Source organism: Scophthalmus maximus, chromosome 4, assembly GCF_022379125.1.
Source record: "Scophthalmus maximus strain ysfricsl-2021 chromosome 4, ASM2237912v1, whole genome shotgun sequence".
Taxonomy (NCBI): Eukaryota; Metazoa; Chordata; class Actinopteri; order Pleuronectiformes; family Scophthalmidae; genus Scophthalmus; species Scophthalmus maximus.
The window spans coordinates 18,384,874-18,396,181 of NC_061518.1; the positions used below are offsets into that span (position 1 = coordinate 18,384,874).

The 11,308-nt window shown below is 46.1% G+C and overlaps 1 protein-coding gene across 2 annotated transcripts; it reads right to left on the minus strand.

Annotated features, from left to right (window-relative positions):
* Positions 1–291: 291 nt before the first annotated feature.
* onecut1 (one cut homeobox 1) lies at positions 292–11,005 on the minus strand. Of its 2 annotated transcripts, none has more exons than XM_035627799.2 (2): positions 9,529–11,005; positions 292–5,714 (listed from the first exon to the last, which is right to left on the minus strand). In XM_035627799.2, the coding sequence occupies exons 1-2, from the start codon at positions 10,592–10,594 to the stop codon at positions 5,434–5,436; spliced, it is 1,347 nt and encodes a 448-aa protein (XP_035483692.2). In that variant the 5' UTR covers positions 10,595–11,005; the 3' UTR covers positions 292–5,433. The 2 variants fall into 2 exon arrangements, with proteins under 2 accessions (XP_035483692.2, XP_035483691.2); XM_035627798.2 differs by having other exon boundaries at positions 9,514–11,005.
* Positions 11,006–11,308: the final 303 nt, after the last annotated feature.

Genomic DNA, 11,308 nt, shown 5'->3' on the forward strand with positions numbered 1-11,308 from the left:
TCTGCCTGTCTGCCTGTCTACCTGTCTACCTGTCTACCTGTCTACCTGTCTACCTGTCTGCCTGCCTGCCTGCCTGCCTGCCTGCCTGCCTGTCTGTCTGTCTGTCTGTCTGTCTGTCTGTCTAGCAAATATGAGTGCACCTGGGGTGAAGCAGTAAGGACACGTTGGCAGGTGTTGGGACTCCCTTGGGTCACGTTCCTGTGACCTGTGTCATCCTTCAACTGTCTGGCCACATGCGCATGCATGCACGCACACACAAACACAAAATAATAATAACAACAAGAGCCAGGATTCAGAAGCTGGAAAATACCAACAGTTTATTTTTTCTACTTTTTGTGACTACAGAAATGTTGAAACATCTGAACACTGAAAAAAGCTGGATGACATCATCACTTGCTTCTCAATTTTCTTTCCTTTTTTTTCAATTTGCTTAGCAATCACAACAGATGATATTGCACGGCACTGAGAAAGCAGTAGCAAAGCTTAGATAACAGCAATGACAAATCAAGTCATGAGACATGGAGTTATACATCTGAGAGTAACACGGACAGTATTACCTCTCTGGGACTCGCACACACATACACTCACTCACTCACACAAACAGGCACGCCTGCACACACACCCACACGCACACACTGTGAAAACTGAAGAAGCATTGTGAGTCACGAAGGAGATCAAAAGAAAGGTCTAGGTTGACAAGAGAACAAGGCCGACGAGAGCAATGAGATTTCCTTTCGAAATGCAAGTCCAAGATGAAGTACTACTGTGATCTATTCCTAAATGGCTATGACAACAAATATGCATGTTTATCAAAACCCTTCAAGCGTCTTTGTATATGAATAGCCGGAGGACACCCCACTGTGGGTGAGAAACTAGTTCCCCAGCGTAAGAGATCCAGATGATTGTCTTCGGCGCTGCAGTATTGTTATGAGACTTGTAGCTAAGCTACCCATCATATGGGAACTCCTTATGGACAAACTAAATAATAGAAAGCATTGGTCCACACCGCATCGTTCATTCTTTGTTAAATACAGGCTGTTCACAGTTTCCTGTCTGTAACACAATGGCTGCATAATGTGCCCGTGTAATCTGTCATGGACAGTTTGTTAATAACCTTCAGTCCCTGGAGATGCTGTGCTGTCTGAGCTTGATAGACAGGAAACTGCAATGTTGTGATACGCACCAATCAGCCCCACACACACACACACACACACACCAAAGACTTTATATGCAGTTAAACAATGGACACACACACAGTAAAGTAATATACCAATGAGCACACACACACACATACACCTTGCATACCTGCAAGCCTCAGCAGTGCTGGGACACGCATGCACACTCTCACTCATCCACAGACAGGAGAAGAAGATGAGCAATCCAGTGAATCGTCACCTTCACACACACGCGCACACACACACAATGATTCCTTGGTAAGGTTCTTTGAAGTTTTATTAGACTTTGCTCATAGTCATTACACGAGTACGTACCAAAAGAACAGATACTAGATGGAGTGAGGCGGCAGTGCCACGGCATTAAAAACAGACCCAGCTCCGTGGCACAGCCCCTGGCAGACCGGCTGCCCATCCTTCACTCCACCTCACTCTGTGCATGAGACAGCAAAGTGAGCGGGACTTGCAGCCCTCGTTTCAGATGCTTCAGATTGTACATTGAACAGGAGATTCCCCACATGGTAGAGTAAGCTCGTCTACATAGCCCTACGCCTTCTACATTCTATACCCGTGCGAATGGCAAATCAAAACTCAACAAGTCTACCTCACAAATGCCAGTGCTTTTCAACATTAAACATATTTTTTTTTCAAATTTTTGGTTTGTTTTAAAAATCTTTGGATGTGCAGTAATACCCATAAAATAACAGTTTTTAAAAAGTCAAAAGAATAGAAAACACGCACACACACGCACACACACGCACACACACGCACACACACACGTACACACTGCTTTTTGCCTGCTGTTCAACAAAGTAGCTCCTGTATGACTTTGTCTGCATTGGCAAACCAACTGTCTGGGTTTTCTGGCAGTGTTTAAAACACACATTGAAATGCCGGCTAGGATTTAGCTGAAGAGAAAAATACAAACTACTCCTTTGTCATATCTAAGCGTGGGCAATAAGGCTGTAACATAAAACTGTCTTTTTTTTGTTTGTTTGTTTTTTTTCTCCCAAAAAACCTACTATATACAAATCTAGAGTTTCTACAAATGCATAAATTAAAGCAGTGGTTAAACGATACAAAAATGCAATTAAATAAAAAATCACAACACAGAAGTAGACAAAAGGGGAAAATATTAACACAATATCACAGCAGTTGGTTTTACCCTGTAAAAGCAATAGTCTACCATCATAATATTGGCATAAAACAATGTCTGATAAAAAATACGCTTCTCCCTCCACCCCATAAGTTTCATACATCAACCCTGAAACGTGTCCTCCGTGACTTGAAACAGAGCACTTCTGCCAACACCCCCCCCCCCCCAAACTACAAAATAGATAATCATACATCTTTTTGAAGTAACAATAACAATTACCACACAAGGGGAGTTCCGCCTTACTCCCGGATAGACGTCTCGATGCAGAACTCAAAGGAATTATTACTATGAGGTATTCAGAGACATTGGTAAAGACATGCACGGCCAGAGTGCTGGACCTTCCTACACACAGCACAGGGACGAGGAAGGCTGGGGAAAGGAGGGGCGGAGGGGTAAAAAAGGGGGGCAGGGGAGAGGAGAAACTAAGAACTTTGGTTTAATCTGTAGAAGTGGACAACAGAAATTCCTTTGGTTTGTTTTCATTGCATGGTTGCGCTGGCGAAAGCACCACGGTGTGATTAAAACAAAATCTTTCCTTGTTTCTTCAGTAGTGGCCTTTCTACAGGCTGAGGTATTCACAGAGTCAAAGGTGAGAGGTCAACAGCGGTTTAACACTTTGGTTCAAGCAAGGCACTCGTCCTGGGAGTTTTAGAAAGATTGCAACATGTCTGCTTCTACTTTCATGAACATGTCCGCCTATTGTTGAGTCAGCGATTCTTCCCATGGCTATGATAGCTTGTCTGCCTACTGTCATGTGAAGATGTCTGACCTACATGTTGGATCAATCTTATCAACCTATAGATACACACGTAGAAAGCTGAGGCCAAGTGGAAGTAAAACTCACAAAAAAAGTGGCACTATAGGGGTACCATCAAATTCACAGAGACTCTGTTGAAATTGTTGGCGAACCAAACTCAAATCTTAATTTTCCATACTGATTGGTTTGCCACATTGCAATCTTTAACATGTTTACTTTCTTTTCTGCCAAGAAATGGATGTTTTTTTCTCTTGCCAAAACACTGACTGATCACAGTTCGCTGTACCCCGAAGGCACCTGTTTGGCCCGGTTGTGTGTATCTATGGCTGGATCAGCATATCCGCCTATAGCTACATCAGCATGACTATCTATGAAGCTGTAATCAGAGCACAGATGAAGCGAGAGCAAGCATAGCAGGGGTGCATGGGTTGAGTGCAGGTGGGAGGGGGAGAAGAAAGGAAGAGAGGGGAAGAGCCAAAGGGATTGGGGGAGGGGAGACATACACCATCTTTTAACACCACTCGTAGAGGCCGTGCAATGAGAAAAAATCTTTGGTTATCTTTGGTATCATCAAAGTGATAGAAATCACGTATGGAACTTGAGTGAGGTAGCATCTTTGGTTCACACTTTAAAACATCAGCAGGTCTTGACACGTTCTTTTTGTTTCTTGTCGTCTTTTTTTTGGTTTTGTCTCTCGGAGATGATGAGGCAGCTCTCTCTCACCCGCCTCTCCATAAGCGCTTGTTCTGATGAAGGTAGAGCTGCTAACCCTGGCCATGAGGAGGATGATGGCAAGGGGCCAGCTTAATATATCTAATGCTACGCTGCCCTGAGCCGGCCCTGTGTGTAGTGCTTTCCTCCTAGTGCTGAAATGCATAGCTCACCAGGAGACGGGTGGCAGGATAGTGGGGGGAGGGGGTCTGTTGATTGGCAGCGGGCACGGATGGGGCGCTTTGGTATTCAGGTGACGAGTTGACATTGCCATGTAATCACCTGGAATTGATTTGATCATTGATATCATCCCCGCCGCCCGACACCTCTGATGGGGAGATAAAATCAAATACGTATGAAGTGCACGGGGATGATGGAGCAAAGCTGAATGCTTATTTTTAAGGTGGTGACAGAGTTTGTCCTCAAAATAATAATAAATAAACCCATCAGAGGCGACCTCACAGTGTCGAGCCTGCACATGGAGCCAGTGTAGAGAGAACATCCTACAGAATGGGTTTCTCTTAGTTTGCAGCAACTGTTTTTTGAACAAATAAACCGGACCTGTGGAAACAGACTAACAGCAAAGATTGTGGTTGAAATGATTACTCGTCACAAAAATCCTCTCAGTTTCAGTTTGATTCAAAAAGGCAACTATAAGGCAAATGTCAGTAGGTTACTTTTTGGCGGTATGTTATATTGTATTTGCATTTAAGTATGACTCAAAATGCTGAATGAGCTTATATAACATTCTCTTCTTTTGTGGCGCCTAACTTAACAGTCTGTCTAAGGAGGTAAGGGAGGAAATGAGAAAAAAAAATTCTCAAGATTATCCACTAAAACATATTCTCTTTGGTTAGATTACTTGGTGGCATTTTTGGTGGTTTTATTTCTAAGCTGCGTGAGGCGTCAGGGTGACGAAGGCTTTGGTTTCTTGTTTTTTTTTTTTTTTTATCATTCAACGCTTCAGCATGTTGGAAGAAAGCACTAACATGTGGGTTGAGGTTCGGGAAACTTGGTTTGAGATTTTGGCTCAGGGTTAGCAGTCTACGCATGGGCATCCCTCCTGTCTGTCTGGAATGCTTGATAGAGAGACAGACAGTCGACTGCCACCGATCCAAACAAGGTCGCACAACAATCCAGTCGCTCCTGTAGGATTATGTTTCTTTAAAGTTGATTGGCCAATCCCACATTCTGGCTGCTCTCCAAGGCTGTGGACAGCTGCAGATCACACTGTCAATAGGCTGATTAAACCTCCGTTTAGGGACCCATCATTAAAGCCGACCAATCAGATTAGAGATAAGGATGGCGAATGATAGATTGTTACTGGGTGGGGAGGTGAGGAGGGGTTGTAGTAAAGCTAGAGACCAGTGACAGTGAATGTGTGGGGGGTGAAATTATAGTCTTTTTGCAGTATGTTACACATAAAATGTGTTGCTGAAACAAACATTTCAAAGCAGGTCAAACAAGAAGTCTTTGGTTTGTTTTTTCATCTTTGGATACTATAGATATCAATATAGTACAGGTTTAAGGGCAAAACGTTGCTTCAAGGTATTTTTTTTTTTTTAAGTTTCTCTTAAGTTTTAAAGCTTTTCCACCGAGGTTGAGTCAGTCCATGAGTTGGTCAAATCAGTCCGTCTTCAGGCTTTGGTGCAGGTGTTGGGTCCAGGGTGACCGGAGCCGTCGTCCACCCACTTGTCCAGGCTCCGGCGGCGTGCATTCATGAAGAAGTTGCTGACCGTGGTCAGCTCCAGGCCCAGCTGTTGGGAGATGGTGACCTGCAGCTCTTTTGATGGACGCTTGTTCTCCTTGAAGATGGCGTGAAGCGTCCGCCGCTGCACGTCCGTGAACACCAGCCGGGGCTTCTTGCTCGCGCTCCCTCGCTCCCCTCTGCCGTGGTCCTGTTCCTTACGCTTGCATGCTGTAGAGAATTCAGGACAGAGACAGGCAGGAAGAGAGAGGGTCTGTGAGAGAGGTAATGTACTCGTGTAAAAACAAAGCTTATGACAGAAAACTTAACACACCTCAACCTTGGATTAAACACTATAGTCCATGCTATAGTGTAATAATATCTGAATATTTTCTTTCCATTTTGACCAAAACAACTCAAAACAGAAGATGCAAAACAAGTTAATTTTTCACAAGGATAATTCAGGGTTGTTGTTGTTGTTGTTGTTGTTTTTTACTTTTGAAAAACCATAATATTTAGCTTCCAGTGTTAATTTGAGAAATGTATCCTGTGAATTTTTCCTAGAAACAATGATCCCAAGAAATTATCCTACAATCCGCCTTCAGCAATAATAACACAAATGTACATTATTTCTGAATGGTACCAAATGGAAACAGACATTTAACATTGCCCATGCATTATATTTCAGGAAACACATTTTAATTGTCTGCCTGTCATCCCTTTTCATTTTAGACTAAATAAAGTTAATACTGCCTGGGAATTATAACAATATGTCTGCATCCAATAACTAAACACCCCCCCCCCCCCCCCCCCCCCCCCCCCCCCCCCAAGATGATCGGTTCCCCTGACTAGATGAAAAGGAGTAAACTCTCATCACAGGACTCAGAGATGCATATTTCAAACTCTACAACTGATATTGTTGAAAAAGGCACTGAAAGACTCCCAACAGCCATATTTATCATAAACCCCTTATTGACCAAATATGCAAGACTTCACCTAAAGGAATCATGCCAATGCAGTGGCTTGAAGCAGTGGACCTTCTGTTCCAAACACCAAGACGCTCATTGTGCAAAACCGCTAGGGTGCATGGGAAATAACAGCGGCACTAAACTCTTCCACATGCTGTCAGGGACCTCCGACTCCCCCCAGTGGCCCCCGCGGACCAGCAGCTACAGTCCCGCTGGAGACGAGCCCGTCAGCCCGGGGACAACGAGCGCTGTCCACGGTGCTGAAAACGACGCTTTACGCCTCAGTAATCTCCATCTCTGGTGCAGAAATGAACCGCAGATACTCACGAAATGTTGGAAAGACTGAAGCAAGTGGATCAGTTTAAAAGCAAAAGAACAAATCTCCCCTCGGTCGATCTCGTGTCATTGTTAAATCTGATCGTTTTCTTTCTGCAGCACATCCAAACGGACGGTCCTCGGTGAGCAGAGGCCACGAGGGGGCGGACACGGGCCGCTGGAGCAGGGCCCAACTTGGACCCTCAGAGGAAAAATAATCAGCGTCACATATCCTACCCACAAAGCCACTCTAAAACCAGAACGGATTTTGCGAAAAAAAAAATACCTTGGGTGCATGACCTCAATAATAAAAATAAATCCATTAAATGAACGGATTTAATCAAACTGGCATATTTCTGCTCCAAGATACTATATCTTTGGTCTTTAGTTTTTACATGATATCGGTGCCATTGCCCTCCAAATCCATCATTACTAGGGAGAGATAGAAATCGTCAATATTATTAATGAATCGAATCTTGTTTCCCACCGATCTCAAAGTAGACCACAGTGCAGCGGCCTGCGCGCAGCGCCATGAGCACGAGTATCACTGTGAGTGTGGGCAGCCCGGTGTCTCCAGTGCTGGTAAATATTAACCGAGAGCCCGAGCTCCTCGTGTTAGGGCGGCTATAAATCAACAGGAGTGAAGGCCACTGGGACAGCAGGAGCCACCACGGAGCGGCCAGGTCCCGGCACAGGAGACCCGGGCGAAGAGGCTGCATTTCCCAGGATCAGGGGGGACGCAACAACGGCCTCGTTATCAGGTTAATCACACACACACACACACACACACACATACATACACCGCTGCTTCTCCCAGCTAATCATTACAAACACACCGATAACTTCACACACTCAAACAGAGTGCACACACACACACACACTCACACTCACACACACACACACACACACACACACACGGTGGGACGATAGCCCTGCGTTTCATAATGTCAGGGCACGAGAGAACAACAAACAGACCTCTGTGCTGGAAGGAAAGTTTGCCAATATTCAACCTAAAGACCAGACACACAAACGCCTATCCTATTTTATTGTAAGCAGTTATGTATAATACATATTCTATTCAAGCAAATTCGTGTGGGTAATTGAATACGTGTCTCAAAAGAGAATAGGCCCCAGATTAATTTCAGAAGCCTGAAATCGATAAGTGTTTCACATCTACTTCGGCACACGATCACATCTAGTTCCCCGGAACGAACGGATCAATAAAATGGCGCTCAGTCTATTCTCTTCGAATTCATTCTTCTTTTTTTCAACTGTAAATGTTTTATTTGATAGAACTTCAAATTGTATATGTATTCATTTATTCATTCGCCAAAGAGATGCTTTTGAATGTCTATTTATGAGTTCTGTTCTTATGGAAAGTTGAAGAAAACGAGACTGCAAAAATGTTCATGAAAATGCGAAATAATAATAATAATAATAATAATATAATGCGAACAACTGAAGCTGAAACTCGCACACATTTATGATCCCCTCATAGTCCGTATGAATATCTCTTCAATAAAACAAACAAACCAACCATCATCAGTACTAATTAATAGGCTGCTGGTCTGATTTGGGCTTTAATCATCGGCTGATCACACTAATCATCAAATGATCAAATTAAAAAGTTTTAAATTGTAAATGAGATTCAACCATTAGCAAATGTAAACACACACACACACACATACACACGCACACACGCACACACGCACAGCGGCAGCAGCAGATGGGAAAACTGAAAAGTAATCAATCGCGAGTACAGTAGTATAGGTTATACTCACGTTTACGAGCATGCACGCAAATACACGCACTTTCCACCACGCAGCCCCAGCCTCACTTTTCAAAGAATCAAACACGGCCCAAGTGTAGAGTATCGATCAGGCCTTGAAACGTTATGAACACGGGGTTTATGTGAACGCACACGGCCCTAATTTATTCGTGCTTTACCTTATATGTAGGACAAATTAATAGAGGATCATCATTTGATTTTAAAAAAAAACAACCCTCAAGCTATAGATTTAGTTTCTATTCTGTTGTGAAATGAAGGCCTGTAACGTTTGACCACACGGGACAAAACCAATCTCACCATCTGAACAATACAGGACTGCGGCTTCACTTAACATACAATTTAGTCAGGCTCTTGAGAACACGTGCATAAACACACACACACACACACACACACACACACACACACACACACACACACACACACACACACAAAAATACCCCTGGCTGTTTACACCGAGGGCAACAACAACCCCCCAAAAAAGGCTGATCGGTTGCATCTTCACCAAAATAAACACATTCCAAACGATTTCTGGGCGCAGGATCGTCTTACGCACACACACACACACACACACACTCCATCGGTCGATATTTTGAGGTAAAATGACATGAGTTCCTGTTTCACACGAGACGAGAAATCAGTGTAGAAACAGAAAAGGGATGCGTATTTGATATCAGGCCACTCGTCTGGTGAAACACTTTACCAACTGGGTTTGACCATCCAGGAACTATCAGCCCAGAGAGCCATGCGTCCTGAATGCTGCCGTAATCGGATCTTACATGGTTTTACACTTGGACAGCTGTAAAAGCTTTGTGGTAAAAACTTTTTTTTTGTTCCCAGCCCACCTGACCCATTGCTCAAATGAGGACCAGTGATCCTCCACGCGGATTCAACTCCCCGAGCGTCTGACTGTCTCACTAGCACATGCAGAAAATGGAAGCAAATAAAAGGGGGGCTTTACCGAGGCTTCGCTCACCTGCGAGCCTGAGCGCACTCATGCGCTGGAACTCAGGCTCCTGCAGCCACTTCCACATGCGGCGGAAAGTCTCTCTACCGGACTTGAGCTTGGACCAGGGTTTGGGGTTTCTCAGCAGGTCGGACAGGGTCCCCTGGGACCTGCAGAGGACCCGCTGGGCGAAGATGGCCTGAGGGATGCTGTAGCGCTTCAGCTCCGTGGTGATCCTCTGCGCCACCTCTTTGGTATTCACCTCCTCCATCTGTCCGCCAGACACACCGCCTCCTCCGCCCCCTTGCTGCCCGGGCCCGGAGGCCTGCTCCCGGCTGTTCCCCAGCCCCTGGCCGTGCCCCTGCGCGCCGAGGTGAGCGTGCGGGTGGTGGTGGAGGCCGTTGATTTGTACCATGCCCGCCGAGGAGCTCATGTGCTGCTCCGTGTGTCTGCCGAGCATGGCCGGGTGGTGAGCCTCGAAGCCGCTGGGGGTGAGCATCTTCTCACCAGGCATGGCAGCGCCGGGGAGGGCATAGGGAGGGATGCCAGCCTGGGACGTGTGTATGCTGGCCAGCCCGGAACCAGACAGCGGGGACAAGCTCTGGCCCATGCAGGGATCCTTGTGATGATATGCGGGATACAGACTATTCATGGGCGCCAGACTCCGGTCCTCTCGCATCAACGTGAAGCTGCCGCTGACGTTCCCGGGGATCCGTTGGTGAGCGTGGGGGTGTGGATGATGGGGATGGTGGTGGTGGTGGTGGTGGTGGTGGTGATGGGGAGGAAACTTGTCGGACACCGTGGAGATGGGGGGTAAGGGCTGCAGCGGAGTCAGGGTGGTGTAAGTGCTGCTCGCACTCATGCCAGGGGGGACTTCGCACATGCTGATGGCTGGATGCAGGTGTCCCGGGTGGCCGGGGTGATAGTCTCCGCTGTCCAGCAGGGTCGCCATGCCCATGGCGCGGTGGCCCAGACCCCGGGGGCTCGGACGGGAATGCGGACTGTGGCCACTCAGCAGCTCTCCGTGGCCGGTCACGGACTCATGGCTCACTCCGTGCATGTCGCCAATATTCTCCATCGACAGATGTGCGTTCATGATCCGGGCAGCGCTGTGGACAAACCATCTATCTGACCTACCGCAGGTAGCGATGTCCAGAAGTCCTCACGTCCAGTAAACTTCAATTGTCTTTTGTTGCTTTTTGATTCTTCCCTTTTCTTGTTGCAGCAGCCTTTTGCTATTGCCTCTTCTCCTTGTATTTCCCCTAAAGGCTTTTGGATTATTGTCCTACCTCTGGTACAGTCCGGCAGGGTGGAAACTCCTTTTTCCGAATCCCCCTTTTTCCTGGTATAAACATAAATAAATATATTTTAAATTTTTTTTCCTGATTCTCTTTATAATTCAAGCCCCCCCACCGCTAACCAGCTGTCCTTGCGCTCCGGTCGGATGCCGCGCCATCTCCCTAGTTGTGTGTCTCCTGCCCTCTTCCACCGCAGCACAGACCACCGTCTGCACATGCGCACTACGGACACCCACCTCCTCCCGTTCTCGCTCTCCCTCTCTGTCTCTCTCTCTCTCATACACATACACAAACCGCCCCATTGCTCTGACGTCAGCTACCTTATTAAGGAAGGGAGGTATCAAGCCACCTGCTAAAAGCTGTTGTCCAGAATATATTCAGCATCCCGTGTAGCCTTCACTGATGTGTTGAAAACTTGCAAAGAGACGCATCCCTAATAATGTTCTCACAAAATCGACCCGATGGAAATGGACTGGACACTCCGCCTATATTCAGTTCAATAGTTAATTGTT

Bases quoted from the DNA above. Each gene is read 5' to 3' on its own strand.
- onecut1 (XM_035627798.2), bottom strand. From the start codon at position 10,594: ATGAACGCACATCTGTCGATGGAGAATATTGGCGACATGCACGGAGTG. The intron at 5,715-9,513 runs GTAAAGCCCCCC...AATTCTCTACAG, and splicing joins CGCAGGTGAGCGAAGCCTCG to CATGCAAGCGTAAGGAACAG.